Below are 17,574 nucleotides of genomic sequence, written 5' to 3'. Positions count from 1 at the left end.
TTCATGATTATATCAGTATGCATTTAGAAATGTAAAAATTTAGGGCGCCTGGGTGGCTCAGTCGCTTAAGTCCAGCTCTTAATTTCGGCTCAGATCATGATCTCAAGATCCTGAGCTTGAACCCTGTGTTTGGCTCTGTGCTGGGCGTGGAGCCTGCTTAAGATTTTCCCTCTCCCTCCCCTTCTCTTTCTGCCCCTACCACCCCCGCCCCCGAAATGTAAAAGTCAGATACATATTTAAGAAATACTTTTTCATGAAAAAAGACTTTGGGTGAAGACCTAGTCATCATTATGAGTGTTTTTGTATTGATTAAGCATCACGTTGCAGGAAGGATGTTAGGAATAGGAGAAAAGAACATGGAGAGAGAAGCTGCATTTCCTCTCAACCCACTGCTTGTAGAGAACTGTTTTTTTCCTTGATGTATACAGGAGTTTATTATTCCACTATTAGATGGTGCACAAAACTCAGGAAAACGTGAACTATCAAATACTGTGTTTCTACTTTGAAGACGTTTGATCTCTTATAATCCTGTAAATTTCTTTGGGGTTCAGTCAAGAAATGTTTGCTCTAATATTTATTACATGATCAAAACCCAAGTTTATGTCCTGAGATCTGATCTTCAAGGAACAGAGAATATTGGGCGCCCATCCCAGCTCCAGTACTAACTCAAAGTGTGGACTTAGGGCCACAGTTATTGTGGCCCTAAGATTCACTATCTTCTTGAATCATAGTAATTTTCTGTCTCCCTTTTTTTTTTTTAAAGATTTTATTTATTTATTTGAGAGTGAGAGGGAGAGACAGAAAGAGAGAGTATAAATGGGATGGGGAGGATCAGAGGGAGAGGGAGAAACAGACCTTCCCCCAACCCCCGAGTAGGGAGCCCTATGTGGCACTCCTTCAGGACCCTGAAATCATGACTGAAGGCAGATGCTGAACCGAGCCACCCAGGTGCCTCCTCAACTTTCTCTTTTATGAAATAAAGCAAATAATATTATACCACATTTATTTTCTATGCTTTTGTGAATTTTAAGATTCTGTACAAATTATTTCTTGTATTTAGTAGTTGGCAGAAAAGAGGAAAAGATTTCTTTGTTTTTTGCATCGCTCAAGTTAGTGCTCTAGTCAATGGTATGTCTCTAATTTAGAAGTGTATTTCAAGAAAATAAGAATGATTATGTTGAATTAACTTTACGTGTAATTTTTGTTTTAATTAACATTTCAAGGCTATTTAAAATGACACAGAAATTCATGCTACTTTAAAGTTTCTTGAGGTATTTTTGTTACCAACATTCATATTTTGAAGGATAAAATCTTTTAAAAATGTGTCTGTGCTGGATTCGTTTCTAAAGAAATTGTTTTACAGGCTTTTATTAACCTGAACAAAGCTCACCAAACAAAAAGAATAGGATGTAAAAAGGGAATATTTAGAACAAGAGGACTCAGAGAAATTGTGTTGAAACTTTTGCTACTTTATTTGGTCCTGTATAAAGTGTGACATTAATATTCCGTAACAGGGCTATGATTTTTGCTTTGATTATAGTTCTGGTGTACCCTAGCATTTTACATCCAAATTCTGTAAGAGCATGAAGTAGTATTCTAACTAAACTCCTTACGCAAGCATCTCTATTTTGAACTTTCCCTCTTAATTTTCTGGTGTTCTGCTTACTCCCTTAAAATCAGCCTTGGACTGTTTTATGACCTGATTTAGTGTTTATAATGTCACGAGAAGATCTTCCCTGGACTGTCACACGAATCAGCTGCACCGTTTACAAATACAGCGAACGGTGTAACGGTCGACTTGACGAAGTGCCTTTTAAGTGTTAGCCATGATTGCTGCTGTTGTTGAAGTGCGGTTATCAGTGGTGATATTATCTCCTTCTCGTTTTCCACACTAATATTTTTATTCTGTGTAAGTGTTTCTACATCTCTAAAGAGGCTTAACGTTTTGTAGTCAGTCGGATTCCCTCCACACCTTTAGTGTCTGTTCTATCCACTGTTTCAGTGGTCACGTTACACTGCGTTGTGAAAATCTCCCCCAGCTTCGTTTTCAGCTGGTGACTTGAATTTCCAGAAACTGGATGGGCATTAGTGGAACCTTGGATTTAGTGTGGCCTTTGTGAATTTGTTGCCTTCCATCTCAGGACTCAGCCAGCTGCTGCTTTGAGCCAAATCTGACCTGCTGTCTATTTTTGTAAATGAAGCTTCATTGGAACACACACACACACACACACACACACACACATTATGTATGGTTTGTTTTGCATTAAGGTGGCAGAGTTAAGACTTTTCCAACAGAGGACCTGTGAGTAGCAAAGCCTAAACTATTTACCATGTAGCTCTTTATAGAAGATGTTTGCTGATGCCTTTTAGACTTTTGATTCTTCCTTGGGGTTTTCCTCAAGTATATTCTAGCAAGAGAACTAATTTCCTTTCCTTTAATCTTTCCTTTTTTGGATCTTCCACATATCTTCAGTCGCCACATCCCTGCCTAGAGCATTCTGTGAATTTCCTCATCTCTTTGTTTCTTTCCCCTTTGTGTTTCCTTTTATATCTTGCCAGCAGTGTCGTATTCTTAAAGTTTGGTTCCACTCTGTGTCCGTGCTGCCATCAGACACTTCCCCATTGCCCAGTAACTTAAACAGAAACTCTCCAGCCTCTTAAGTCTCCTTCCATAATAGAGGCTTTACTAGTTTCCCTAAAATAGGAATTCTGGAGTATAATACTTTCCTCCTACTTTTGACCTTCTTGTCTTTGTCCATGCTGGAACAGCTGCCTGCTGCTTTCTCTGCTGTCTGTCCCACCTTCTCCTACTACTGCAGGAGTTTATTTGGGATCCTTGTACTGTCTTTTTTCTGTCTGCATATTCCTTCCTTCTCCATGATGTTTGTCGCCTGTGCAGCTTTCTGTCACAAGGGGCATTGTATTTGCTGCTGTGTTGTTGATGTTCTTTTACATCTCATCCATTACAAACCATGAGCTTGTAGAGCACAAAGTGCGTGTCTTCTTCCTTACTGTGTTCCCTTCAGCTCTCAATATCATGTCTTCGGTGTGCTTAATAATTAAGTAATTGAGTCACATTATGGGAGGGAGGCCTTTTAATTTGCATGTAACTCTTGGTGACCTTAGAGACTCCCTTGGATGTTTGCTCTGATTCTAGGTGTTATAGTTAAAAGTCTTGAGGAAACCAGATGTTACTTCCTCATATAGATTGTTATTGTAAGTGGAAAAAATCTGTTGTTGTTTGATAAGGTGTTTCACATTTACTAGAAGAAAGGTGTTTGTGTGTAGTGATGTGCATGGCACGGATAAAAAAGTAAAACCAGGTGGTAGAGCCAGGCAGTAATTCTCTTGGATGTGTAAAGCGATCTATCAAACTCAGATTTTTTTTTTATTCCATTAACAAGTTTCTTTTTTCCCCCTGATTCCAAATGGAAGAATTATACCAAAGCTCTCTAATAAGTTTTGAAATGAAACACAGATGATATTAAAATAATGTGTTATTCCCTACTTACTGTTTAATTGCTCTCTGCATACTTTCCAGAAGGTTTTGATGTGGCTGTCGATCACAAATAGCTAGTTCTGTTAATCCCAGGGTTTTTTTTTTTTTTTTTTCCTCCAGTTCTGAGTTTGTACTCTTGAAAAGGTTGAAAAAAACAAGAGCGTGCCAGGGGTAGAAACTTTTCACTTCATGGTGGTGTGTTCTAAGAGTTACATGTCCCAAAACTGGGCTGCTGATACCCTTAACTTCAGTTGGTTTTAGAAAGGTAAAGATGGTCGGTGGAGCCAGGACAGAGTATGGTGCATAAAGCCTAGAACCGAGCATCCAGAGAAACAAACAAAGGAAACAAAACACTGTACCCCAAAGCCCACATACTTGAGAAAGAATGGAAGACTTCAGAATTTCATTTTAAAATGGGCTTCTATTTTTTAAACTTCTGTTCAGTGTTTAAAAGTATATATTTACTTTTATGTTGGTCAAAGCACTGGGAAGTCATAGAATGAGTTTTAGGTACATTTTCATTACTATTTAAAATAACTTATTTGAATGGGTAACTTGTCTGTCTAGAAAGTGGCTTTTTAAAAAATTATGTTCAGTTAGCCAACGTATAGTACATCATTAGTTTCTGATGTAGTGTTCAGTGATTCATTCGTTGCGTATAACACCCAGTGCTCATCACCACACATGCCCTCCTTAGTACCCGTCACCCGGTTACCCCATCCTCCCACTCCCCTCCCTTCTGTAACCCCAAGTTTGTTTCCCGGAGTCCAGAGCCTCTCATGGTTTCTCTCCCTCTCTGATTTCTTCCCATTCAGTTTCCCTACCTTCCCCCGTGGTCCTCCACGTTATTCCTTATGTTCCACATATGAGTGAAACCATATGATACTTGTCATTCTCTGCCCAACTTGTTTCGCTCAGCATAATCCCCTCCAGTTCCATTCTTGTCGATGCAAACGGTGGGCATTCGTTCTGACGATTGGGTAATATTCTCCTGTATGCATGAACCACATCTTCTTTATCCTCCATAGCCAAACTATGGAAGGAGCTGAGATGTCCTTCAATAGAAAGTAGCTTTTAAGCATGACTTATGTCCTTGAGAGTTCTGTATGAGTAAGTTCTTTGGTTTTATAATGGGCTGATAACAAAAGACATGATCAGGTTGGATGGCTGTTGTATTCTCTGGTGGTATGACCAGTAGAGGCATAGTGCAGGGGTCTTATTATAATATGTTTTCTTTGTGCAGTTGTAAGAAAATCCAGTTTCATGGTGGAAGGTCTTCTTAGGATTTGGACAACTTGTACGCACTAACATCAGTTTCCAAGGGTATACTTGTGAGCAAAAGAATCACACTGTTTTCTCTTCAATCTTTCAGAAAAGCTCAAGAGGAGAACAAGAAGATAGTGCTAGCTGGATGTGTTCCTCAAGCCCAGCCTCGGCAGGACTACCTTAAAGGACTGAGCATCATAGGGGTAAGCTCGTACCCGAAGGGGACAAAAGAACATCTTGGGCTGTCAAAACACGGCCTCGGTCCACATTTGATTTGCTCTTTCTGTGTCACTTACAAGCTATGTTACGCTTCCGACAGTCTCTCCTCAACATACTGGCCCCGTTGCTGCTGAAATTTCGTCACGTCTCTGTAACTTTTTCATCTTGGCACAAATATATATATATATATATATATATATATTTTTAAAAGATTTTATTTATTTATTTGAGAGAGAGAGACAGTGAGAGAGAGCATGAAAGGGGAGAAGGTCAGAGGGAGCAGACTCCCCATGGAGCAGGGAGCCCGATGCGCGACTCGATCCCAGGACCCTGGGACCATGACCTGAGCCGAAAGGCAGTCGCTCAACCAGCTGAGCCACCCAGGCGCCCACAAAAATATATTCTTGATTCTCTCCTTAAGAAAAAAAAAAATACCAAACGCAATAAAAAGCCATACGGAATTTAAGTCCCTTCCTGATACCTGGCCTTTGTCTGCCTGTCCAGCACCATTTCTTGCCATATGATTGTAATTTTCCCATCCCACCGAACTCGTTATCATCTCCCCACTACACAGATGCCTGTTTGTGGAACGTGCCCCTTCCCTTATATTCATCCCCCGGGTCACCCTCCAGTGTTACCCGCTCCGTAAAGCCTCGCTGACCACTCCGCGTGTCTTCCCATCCTCCCATGCCTCGGTTCCCTGTGCCCACTGTGCTTGCCGGTCATCTGCCCTCTCAGCAGCCACAGCGTTATGATTTTACTTTCACTTACCTAATTTTATGATAAAGGCCACCTTTCTACTTACATCACTAACTTCACAGTGACCACTTTTCAGTCTTTTTTTAAGCTGACCGAGTTTCTCCAACCTTTCCCGTGATGCCTGACATCCAGTAGGCACTCAGTGTTCGGTGACTGACTGAAGGAAAGAATCTTCCTGCTCTTGGTCTCGTGAAGTTGGGAGACTTGCTGCCTGTTACTGGTCTTATTCACAAAATGCGCAAAGGTCGTTGGCATTCAGTCACTGTTGGCTACGTGGTGGCACTTCCTCCTTTCCGCCATTCTTCTAGGGCTTTGCTCAGTATGCTCAGGAATTCTCTTTTATTTATTTTTTATTTTATTTTTTTAAAAAGACGTTATTAATTTTTTGACAGAGAGAGAGAGAGGGAGAAGCAGCAGCCTCCTGGCTGAGCAGGGAGCCAGATGTGGGACTTGATCCCAGGACCCTGAGATCATGGCCTGATCCAAAGGCAGATGCTTAACTGACTGAGCCACTCAGGCGTCCCAGGAATCCTCTTTTAAAAAAGACTTTGTTAATTAAAAAACAAAAAACCAAAAAACAAATCTTAATAATATAACAGAGTACACTCATAGAAAAGTAATATGAATAATTGACATCTGGAATAAGATTTATTGGGTTTTTCCTTATTTGATATACAACAGTAATGTTGACAACTTTTGTTTTTTTTAAAGATTTTTTTTTTTAGTTTTTTTTTTTTAAAAACGTAGTGGCTGTATCCAGCATGGGGCTCAAACTTCCAACCTGAGATCAGGAGTCATACACTCTACCGACTGAGCCAGCCAGGTGCCCTGCCATCAACAGCTTTTAATACTGAATTCTCAGTGTAATGAACTTGTTTTCTGCTGTCAAATCCTTGCCCCAATAGCACATTTAATAATCTTTGAACAAACATTCTCATGTTAAACAGAACCTGAATGCTTGAGAAGTTTAGTTTGTTTTCACATTTGTCTGTTTACTTTTTGATTTCTCTTGGTTTAAGGAATGACATGAATATGGACTCCTGAGTTATCTGTTCTTGTGAGACCAACTTTCTCCATAAACATAGTCCTGCTGTGTTAGGGAAACAGGAAACTCGTTAGAATTCTGTTTGAGGATGGAATATGGCAAAAGCATAGGATTCATCTTAAATTTCATCTCTAGGAGTTCAGTTACTGGAATAGGATAATTTCTTTAGTCTGGCGAAGCCTCTTCTCTGTGTACGTTATTGTAACAGTTTCCTGAGCTCCACTGTGTGCAGTGAAGAGCTCGGTGTATGTTAGAATGTAGGGGAGACTCTAAGGGAGCGTGCCCAGTGCTGCTGATGGGGAAGACGATTTTCAGTGATGATATGCAACTGTGGCTTTGGCAAATAACACCCCCCCCTCCCCATTTAGTCTAGCACCCTCTTTGTTCTGTCACTGAATCTCACTTAATTACCACTAAAATTCTTTAGATTTATGTATTTTGCTTCTTTATAATTATAGAAATAACTTAAGATTACATATTTAAAAATGGAAATAGAAAGAATATTCATAGTTCCATCACTGAAACATGGTAATTACAACTTTGCTGATTCCCTGCAGCCTTTTTTTTCCCCATTGTGGTGTTTTTTTTTTTGTTTTTTGTTTTTTTTTTTAAATGTAATCTCTATACCCAATATGGGGCTTGAATTCACAACCCTGAGACCAAGAGTCATATGCTCTTGTAGCTGAGCCAGCCAGGTGCCCCCCATAAATGGCTTTTTATTTTAATTTCAAATCAGTATGTTGTGAAAAATTTCCAAAAAGCGAAATCACACTGTTTGTAACAGTGTTTGATTTGTAATCTAATTATATATCAGCAGTTAGTATTATTATTAAAATACAGGATTATTCTTTGTAATCATCATTTTATAGAGCAATTGTTTCAGTGGTAGCTATATAACATTTATCATTACTGACTCTTTATATTTAAAAGTTATGTCCACAGAACCTGGACTTTAAAAAATCTGCAGTAGGAAACCAGATGCATCTATGACTGGTGTCTGAAAAGACCTGTTTCTGAAGATAATTGTTAGAATTGCTACAGAAACAGAAACCTTCTGAAATACATTGAGTTTAACTGAAATAAAGAAATGCATTATATTGATTTAGACAAAAAAAAGTTCTGAAGTGTGAAAAGAAATACAGTGATATTTAAATTCATTGATCTAGGAAACTAGTTTTAGGGATTGTACTGCAGTTTTTTTTAATAGATGGAGTGAAAACTGTTATTCCCTCACAAAATTCCCCTCACAGAATAAGTGTGCCATGGGGCTTTAATAGAGGTGGAAGAGAGAACCCGTGTAACTGCATTCTGTGCTTTTCCCATCTGCCAGGATTTGTTCATGTCACCCCACAGTCCAGGAAGGCTGTGTCGATTCTTTTGACCAAGTGACTGAGATAAAAAGGTGGGGATTAGTGGCTGAGAAGCTACTTAGTGCACACCTGAGTTCAAAAGACATATTGTTCCCATGTTTGCAGGTACTCATGGCGTAAGTGTTTAAAAAAGAAGATTCTTAATAATTAAGAAGGATAATACTGCCATTGTAATGTGAATTTCCATCGGTATCAGCCTTTAGAAATGGGACGTTTAATTTGTTTTCATAATGAGAGAGAGCAGTGTAGTGAGGGCAAGCAGCGGTCAGTTGTCAGACCCCTGGACATTTTATTATCATCTCTCCTACTGTCTCCTGGTATTACCTAGTTGTAATTAATATTATTTGTGTGGTGGTGAATGAAAAGAAAATAACAAAATATCAAAACCTATCTGCCACTGGGTCCAGAAGAACTGGCTTTGGTGGCAGTAACCTCTACACTTTCCCCATTCTGGAGCACAAAAATGTCTAATTCTTTTACATTGGAAGAAGAGGGAGAAAAGAAAAGAGGGAGAAACACCCCTGTCTTCGATAAAAAAGACCTTTTTGCAACCAAAACTTCTTTCCTAGACTGATTAAATGAAATTTTATCTAATATCCAGAACACATGTATTTATAGGTAACCCATATAGAATCAGGACCTTTTTAATTTTTTTCAGGATCTTGAAACATTTTAGCTCACAGTGAAAAATTTCATGTCTCTTGGGGGCAAATAGTTACGGTTAACCATCCCCCTTGGAAAGAGTTTTCATGCAGTGTCATTTTTTTTTAAAGTCATTGCTGTTATTTGTTTACTTTGGTTACTCTGTGTCTAGCTGTAGGTGGGTCCAAGATCTTGTGACTCTACTTTCGAATGTTCCTTTCCTTCTCTTCAGCTTTATTGGCAGGAAAGTTTCTTTTAGATGAGTCAACCAGAAAGCATGATGCTTCCTGTTAAAGTCTGGTAGAAAAAAAAGAAGAGTAGACTTTGGGACTCAGAAAGCCTGACTTCACATCCCTGGGCTGCCACATCCTTTCCCCCTTAATAAGAACTTTCTGAAGACCTGTTAGGTGGTAGCTGCCGCATGCCGGAAACATGCCAGTATATCAGATCATCCAAGAGCCCTGTCCTCACAGAGCTTACATTCCAGTTCTTAGTGACACCTGATTTAAGCCTAGAACATCCCTTGTCCTAGAGGATGTGGTGGGATGGGTCCCTAAGACCAGCGGAAGATTGGGTAGTTGGGAAGGAATCTCCTCTGAAGGCTGAGGTATATTTTGAGAGAATATACTTCGTGTCTATCAGTTAGAAGTGGTGTTGGGGATAGGTGGGTGAGACAATATTTACTTGCTTCAGTTCTTTGTAAGGTAGAGTTATTTCTCCATTATTGTAGGAGTCATTATTAATATGCGTGACATTTAGTAGGAGGGTTGGTTTATACTCTGTTTAGGAAAGCATGCTTACTAAATTGTACATTTTATGTTGATTTTCTGTGCTAATTACTAAACAAGGACAGCATTTGAACTTGATCTTTTTGATTCATTAGGCTCATCTTTATGATTGTGTACTCTAGAAATCCTAAATAAACGGAATTAATACACAGGTTACAACATTTGAAAACATGTAGTTCACAGCAGAATATAAAATTTAATGTCAAAAAATTTGTAAATGACAGAACTTCCTGATTTGCCAGCTGTGAGCCCTGCAGGTAGGTGCACAGCTTTCTTGGGAGAGCTGAACCTCAATGATGCTTACCCCAGGTGTCTTCTTCTCTCAGGGACTGTCAACCACGTTGATTTACAGTGGTTTGAACATCTTAGGCAGGCTACCCTAATGGTGAAAAGTCAAGCAGCATGGCGGGTATTTCAAATGGGGACACTTTAATTTTGGAAATTATGTGTATAAATAAAGTAGCATTTGCAAGAGGCTATATTTGAGAAGATTTCTGTCATATATTGTAAAAGGCAAATGAATTTATGAAGTGGAACAATGTCGCAGTAATTGTGGCTTGGATATTGAGGGCAAAGCTTGAGAAATGTGTTTTGTTTGTCTCTACTTCATGGCTTCTCATATGTCATTTTGTTATATTACCTTTTTTTTTTTTTTAACCTATAATTGTCAAAAAGGCACTATCTTAACAGAATGACATGTAAATTTAAAAGCCCACTGATGTTTGTACCTTCTTAGATAACGTTGTTATTTCTTTTGTGGTCTTTTCTAATTTAACCTGTATGTGTACACATTCTTCAGTTATTCAAGTATAAAATAGAGTAAAAAATAGTGTATCGTAGTAGTTAAGAGCATGGATTCAGGAACTAGACTGCATAGGTTCATATCCTTATACGAGTCACTTAACCTCTCTCTGCCTCAGTTTCTTCCTTTTTGGATGGGCGATAATAATAGAACCTAACTCCGAGTTTTGTAAGGGTTAAATCAGTTAATACATGTCACGTGGCTAGCATGGTGCCTGGCGTATAATAAGTGCTCTCTTTGTATTAGCTTTATTATTATTATTTTTATAATTAAAAAATTTTTTTGTAAACACATAATGTATTTTTAGCCCCAGGGGTACAGGTCTGTGAATCACTAGGTTTACACACTTTACAGCACTCACCATAGCACATACCCTCCCCAATGTCCATAACCCAACCATCCTCTCCCTCCCCTGCCCCCCGCCACTCTCAGTTTGTTTTGTGACATTAAAAGTCTCTTATGGTTTGCCTCCCTCCCGATCCCATCCTGTTTCATTTATTCTTTTCCTACCCCTCAAACCCCCCATGTTGCATTTCCACTTGCTCGTATCAGGGAGATCATATGATAGTTGTCTTTCTCCGATTGACTTATTTAGCTAAGCATAATACCCTCTAGTTTCATCCATGTTGTTGCAAATGGCAAGATTTCATTTCTTTTGATGGCTGCATAGTGTTCCATTGTGTATATATATATATACCACATCTCCTTTATCCATTCATCTGTTGATGGACTTCTAGGTTCTTTCCATAGTTTGGCTATCGTAGACATTGCTGCTATAAACATTCGGGTGCATGTGCCCCTTCAGATCACTACGTTTGTATCTTTAGCGTAAATACCCAGTAGTGTGATTGCTGGGTCACAGGGCAGCTCTATTTTCAACATTTTGAGGAACCTCCATGCTGTTTTCCAGAGTGGTTGCACCAGCTTGCATTCCCACCAACAGTGTAGGAGGGTTCCCCTTTCTCCGCATCCTCACCAGCATCTGTCATTTCCCGACTTGTTAATTTTTAGTTTTATTATTATTATTTTAATTTTTATTTCATTCACTTGCTAATAGAATGAGCATTGAGCACACCTCTGTGCCTCGGACAAGAAGTGTTTGCTAGAGACACAGAGCTGAATAAAATGTCCCTTCCCTAAAAACCGTGAAATCTGAAGAGAGCCACAAATAATCATGGATAAATGTGCAGAGGGACAAAGTCCTGTGGGCACACCGAGGGTGACACCGTCCTGGACTTGTGCTTGAAAGCCTGAGTAGTGGTTTGATGGAGAGAGGAGGAAAGGCTTTCAGCAGAAGCAACAGCATATCTAAAGAAAAGTACCTGTGGGCCAGGGCACCTGGAAGGGAAAAGAATGGCGAAGAGTGTGTCCTGACCTGAGTGTAATCTGGAGGGTGTGGGTTTAAGATGTGTAGTTTGGAGCAATGGAGGCGAGGGGTCAGAATAGGCTAGTGTAAGGGGAGGAGTTTGCAGCGCATGGAATGCTTACGGGGGACCCAGCAGGACAGGGTGAAAGACGGGGGGCGTCGTGTAGCCTGGAAAACTGACCATTAGAAACAGTGTGATTCATGCCCTGTACTCATTATTTGTTAAATATTTTCTTGTATGTTAGTTGTATTGATCTTTTTTCTTACTTTAATGCAGATTTATTGAGGCATAATTAATAAAGAAATTTATCCTTGATGAATTTTGACAAAAGTACACTATTATATAAGCACTGTAACAGTTAAGAGAGACCGTTTCCATTACACCAGAAAGTTCCTTGTGTCCTGTTGTAGTTGAACCCTCCCTTCCCCCACCCTCGCCCCCTGCCAGACACAAATACCCACAGTCCTTGGCAACTGTGGTTCTGATTTCTGTCCTTACAATTTTGCCATTTTCAGAATGTTACAGAAATATTACTTGCTTTTTTTTTTTCATTTAGCCTAATGCATTCAGTTTTCATCCATGTTGTTGTGATTATTAATAGTTCATTACTGCTTATTGCCTAGAATTATTTCATTTTAGGGATGTGCCATGGTTTATCTATTCACCGGGTGATGGAAATTTGTGTTGCTTACGATCTTGGGTTCTTAAGGCTCAAGCTCCTGTAAGCATTCGCGTGTAGATCTTTGTGTGGATTCGTGTCTGTGTTCTCTTGGGTCAGTACCCAGGAGTGGTATTGCCTCTAGTCATGTGGTAAACATCTGCTCAGCCTTTTAAGAAACTGCCAGAGTGTTTTCCAGAACAGCTACACCACCTTGTTTTGCACCAGCTGTTCCAGTTGCTTCGCGTCCGCACCGGAAGTTCTTATGGCCAGTACTGTCACCTCAGCGTTTGTCCTAGCTGTGTAGTGATAGCTCTCTGTAGTTTTTAATTCGCTTTTCTCTCTTGACTGATGATGTTTGGTGTGTTTTCATACGAATATTTGCCATCGGTAGATCTTTGGTAAAGTGTTCAAATCTTTTACCACCTTCCCCTCTCTTTTGGTGATGTTGAGTTAGGAAACTTTCTTAGGAGACAGTACACACACACGCACACCTATTTCTTACGATATGAAAGAAAAGTTGATAAAGTGGACTTCATCAAAGTTAAGTATTTTTGCTTCTCAAAAGATACTCTTTTTAAAAAAGAATTATTTATTTATTTGTTATTATTATTTTTTTTAAATAAACATATAATATATCTTTATCCCCAGGGGTACAGGTCTGTGAATCGCCAGGTTTACACACTTCACAGCACTCACCATAGCACATACCCTCCCCACTGTCCATAACCCCACCCCCCCCCCTCCCCAACCCCCTCCCCCCATCAACCCTCAGTTTGTTTTGTGAGATTAAGAGTCACTTATGGTTTGTCTCCCTCCCAATCCCATCTTGTTTCATTTACTCTTCTCCTACCCCCTTAACCCCCCATGTTGCATCTCCTCTCCCTCATATCAGGGAGATCATATGATAGTTGTCTTTCTCTGATTGACTTATTTAGCTAAGCATGATACCCTCTAGTTCCATCCACGTTGTCGCAAATGGCAAGATTTCATTTCTTTTGATGGCTGCATAGTATTCCATTGTGTATATATACCACATCTTCTTGATCCATTCATCTGTTGATGGACATCTAGGTTCTTTCCATAGTTTGGCTATTGTAGACATTGCTGCTATAAACATTTGGGTGCACGTGCCCCTTTGGATCACTACGTTTGTATTTTTAGGGTAAATACCCAGTAGTGCAATTGCTGGGTCATAGGGTAGTTCTATTTTACATTTTGAGGAACCTCCATGCTGTTTTCCAGAGTGGTTGCACCAGCTTGCATTCCCACCAACAGTGTAGGAGGGTTCCCCTTTCTCCACATCCTCGCCAGCATCTGTCATTTCCTGACTTGTTAATTTTAGCCATTCTGACTGGTGTGAGGTGGTATCTCATTGTGGTTTTGATTTGTATTTCCCTGATGCCGAGTGATGTGGAGCACTTTTTCATGTGTCTGTTGGCCATCTGGATGTCTTCTTTGCAGAAATGTCTGTTCATGTCTTCTGCCCATTTCTTGATTGAATTATTTGTTCTTTGGGTGTTGAGTTTGCTAAGTTCTTTATAGATTTTGGACACTAGCCCTTTATCTGATATGTCATTTGCAAATATCTTCTCCCATTCTGTCAGTTGTCTTTTGGTTTTGTTAACTGTTTCTTTTGCTGTGCAAAAGCTTTTGATCTTGATAAAATCCCAATAGTTCATTTTTGCCCTTGCTTCCCTTGCCTTTGGCAATGTTCCTAGGAAGATGTTGCTGTGGCTGAGGTCGAAGAGGTTGCTGCCTGTGTTCTCCTCAAGGATTTGGATGGATTTCTTTCTCACATTGAGGTCCTTCATCCATTTTGAGTCTATTTTCGTGTGCGGTGTAAGGAAATGGTCCAATTTCATTTTTCTGCATGTGGCTGCCCAATTTTCCCAACACCATTTATTGAAGAGGCTGTCCTTTTTCCATTGGACATTCTTTCCTGCTTTGTCGAAGATCAGTTGACCATAGAGTCGAGGGTCTATTTCTGGACTCTCTATTCTGTTCCATTGATCTATGTGTCTGTTTTTGTGCCACTACCATGCTGTCTTGATGATGACAGCTTTGTAATAGAGCTTGAAGTCCGGAATTGTGATGCCACCAACTTTGGCTTTCTTTTTCAATATTCCTTTGGCTATTCGAGGTCTTTTCTGGTTCCATATAAATTTTAGGATTATTTGTTCCATTTCTTTGAAAAAAATGGATGGTACTTTGATAGGAATTGCATTAAATGTGTAGATTGCTTTAGGTAGCATAGACATTTTCACAATATTTATTCTTCCAATCCAGGAGCATGGAACATTTTTCCATTTCTCTGTGTCTTCCTCAATTTCTTTCATGAGTACTTTATAGTTTTCTGTGTATAGATTCTTAGTCTCTTTGGTTAGGTTTATTCCTAGGTATCTTATAGTTTTGGGTGCAATTGTAAATGGGATTGACTCCTTAATTTCTCTTTCTTCTGTCTTGTTGTTGGTGTAGAGAAATGCAACTGATTTCTGTGCATTGATTTTTATATCCTGACACTTTACTGAATTCCTGTACAAGTTCTAGCAGTTTTGGAGTGGAGTCTTTTGGGTTTTCCACATATAGTATCATATCATCTGCGAAGAGTGATAGTTTGACTTCTTCTTTGCCGATTTGGATGCCTTTAATTTCCTTTTGTTGTCTGATTGCTGAGGCTAGGACTTCTAGTATTATGTTGAATAGCAGTGGTGATAATGGACATCTCTGCTGTGTTCCTGACCTTAGTGGAAAAGCTTTCAGTTTTCCTCCATTGAGAATGATATTTGCGGTGGGTTTTTCATAGATGGCTTTGATAATATTGAGGTATGTGCCCTCTATCCCTACACTTTGAAGAGTTTTGGTCAGGAAGGGATGCTGTACTTTGTCAAATGCTTTTTCAGCATCTATTGAGAGTATCAAATGGTTCTTGTTCTTTCTTTTATTAATGTGTTGTATCACATTGATTGATTTGCGGATGTTGAACCAAACTTGCAGCCCTGGAATAAATCCCACTTGGTCATGGTGAATAATCCTTTTAATGTACTGTTGAATCCTATTGGCTAGTATTTTGGTGAGAATTTTTGCATCTGTGTTCATCAAGGATATTGGTCTGTAGTTCTCTTTTTTGATGGGATCCTTGTCTGGTTTTGGGATCAAGGTGATGCTGGCCTCATAAAATGAGTTTGGAAGTTTTCCTTCCATTTCTATTTTTTGGAACAGTTTCAGGAGCATAGGAATTAGTTCTTCTTTAAATGTTTGGTAGAATTCCCCCGGGAAGCCATCTGGCCCTGGGCTTTTGTTTGTTTGGAGATTTTTGATGACTCTTTCAATCTCCTTACTGGTTATGGGTCTGTTCAGGCTTTCTATTTCTTCCTGGTTCAGTTGTGGTAGTTTATATATCTCTAGGAATGCATCCATTTCTTCCAGATTGTCAAATTTGTTGGCGTAGAGTTGCTCATAGTATGTTCTTATAATTGTCTGTATTTCTTTGGTGTTCGTTGTGATCTCTCCTCTTTCATTCATGATTTTATTTATTTGGGTCCTTTCTCTTTTCTTTTTGATAAGTCTGGCCAGGGGTTTATCGATCTTATTAATTCTTTCAAAGAACCAGCTCCTAGTTTCGTTGATTTGTTCTATTGTTTTTTTTGGTTTCTATTTCATTGAGTTCTGCTCTGATCTTTATTCTCTTCTCCTGCTGGGTTTAGGCTTTCTTTCCTGTTCTTTCCCCAGCTCCTTTAGGTGTAGGGTTAAGTTGTGTACCTGAGACGTTTCTTGTTTCTTGAGAAAGGCTTGTACCGCTATATATTTTCCTCTCAGGACTGCCTTTGTTGTGTCCCACAGATTTTGAACCGTTGTGTTTTCATTATCATTTGTTTCCATGAATTTTTTCAATTCTTCTTTAATTTCCTGGTTGACCCATTCATTCTTTAGAAAGATGCTGTTTAGTCTCCATGTATTTGGGTTCTTTCCAAATTTCCTCTTGTGATTGAGTTCTAGCTTCAGAGCATTGTGGTCTGAAAATATGCAGGGAATGATCCCAATCTTTTGATAATGGTTGAGACCTGATTTAGGACTGAGGATGTGATCTATTCTGGAGAATGTTCCATGTGCACTAGAGAAGAATGTGTATTCTGTTGCTTTGGGATGAAATGTTCTGAATATATTTGTGATGTCCATCTGGTCCAGTGTGTCATTTAAGGCCTTTATTTCCTTGTTGATCTTTTGCTTGGATGATCTGTCCATTTCAGTGAGGGGAGTGTTAAAGTCCCCTACTATTATTGTATTATTGTTGATGTGTTTCTTTGATTTTCTTATTAATCTATATAATATATATATATAATTATTATATATATAGTTGGCTGCTCCCACTCAAAAGATACTCTTAAGAAAATGAAAAAGGCAGGCCATAGACTAGGGGGAAAATAGTTGCAAAACACATTATCTCCCAAACAGTTTATATCCAGTTTATATCCAGAATATGTAAAGGACTCCTGCAACCGAACAATAGGAAATCAACCTATTTTAACATGGGGAAAGATTTGTCTTTTTATCACTTTTCATTGCCTTTTTAAAATTTTGTGGTATTAGAAACTCGGAAATTTGGGGCAGGGGAGTGATGAGTCGGCAATGAGATTCTTCTGTGGTTTCCAGACTTAAAACTTATATTCCCAGGAACCCAGAGCAGGTCTGATAAAGTATGCATTTCTCTCTCTCTCTGTTTTAAACCTTTTTTTTTTTTTTTAAAGTATGAAAAGGATTAATTCAACTTCTCAGTTTATTTACATTTTACTGTGATGGACATTCCTTTAAAGCCAAGGACTTTGTTGTTTATTATTTTACATGTTTAGATATTTTACATGACTTTCAGTGCTCAGTATGGTGTCTGGCTCAATAAATATTTGTTGAGTGAATGTTACATATAAGGTATGCATTTAACTTACTTTTTTCCATGTTGTTCTTTTTTTCTCAGAGCGTTTGTTTTTAAATTTCTCTTTTCCTGTTTCATGGTGCTGACGCCCTCATATGTTGGTTTCTTAATTAATGCATCAGTTTTGTATGCCACATATGTAATGAATTGCCACAAATATAGTTGCTTATACCCAATACACAATAAATACACAGCACATATTTGTTATTTTACAGTTCTGGAGACCAGA

General features: G+C 39.0%; 1 protein-coding gene across 2 annotated transcripts in view; it reads left to right on the top strand.

The window, feature by feature from the left end:
• The window catches only part of LOC111138564 (CDK5 regulatory subunit associated protein 1 like 1), a 653,240-nt gene that overhangs the window by 163,112 nt on the left and 472,554 nt on the right, over positions 1-17,574 (top strand). For both annotated transcript variants that reach the window (XM_022490583.1, XM_022490584.1), the window contains exon 5: positions 4,872-4,968. In XM_022490583.1, the coding sequence (XP_022346291.1) occupies positions 4,872-4,968 (97 nt within the window). The remainder of the gene's footprint in view (positions 1-4,871; positions 4,969-17,574) is intronic.

This window comes from Enhydra lutris, unplaced genomic scaffold (genome assembly GCF_002288905.1).
Source record: "Enhydra lutris kenyoni isolate GAN:26980312 unplaced genomic scaffold, ASM228890v2 scaffoldscaffold93, whole genome shotgun sequence".
In the NCBI taxonomy this organism is placed as follows: domain Eukaryota; kingdom Metazoa; phylum Chordata; class Mammalia; order Carnivora; family Mustelidae; genus Enhydra; species Enhydra lutris.
The sequence above is the reverse complement of the archived record's forward strand: the minus strand, read 5'-3'. Positions and strand labels throughout refer to the sequence as shown.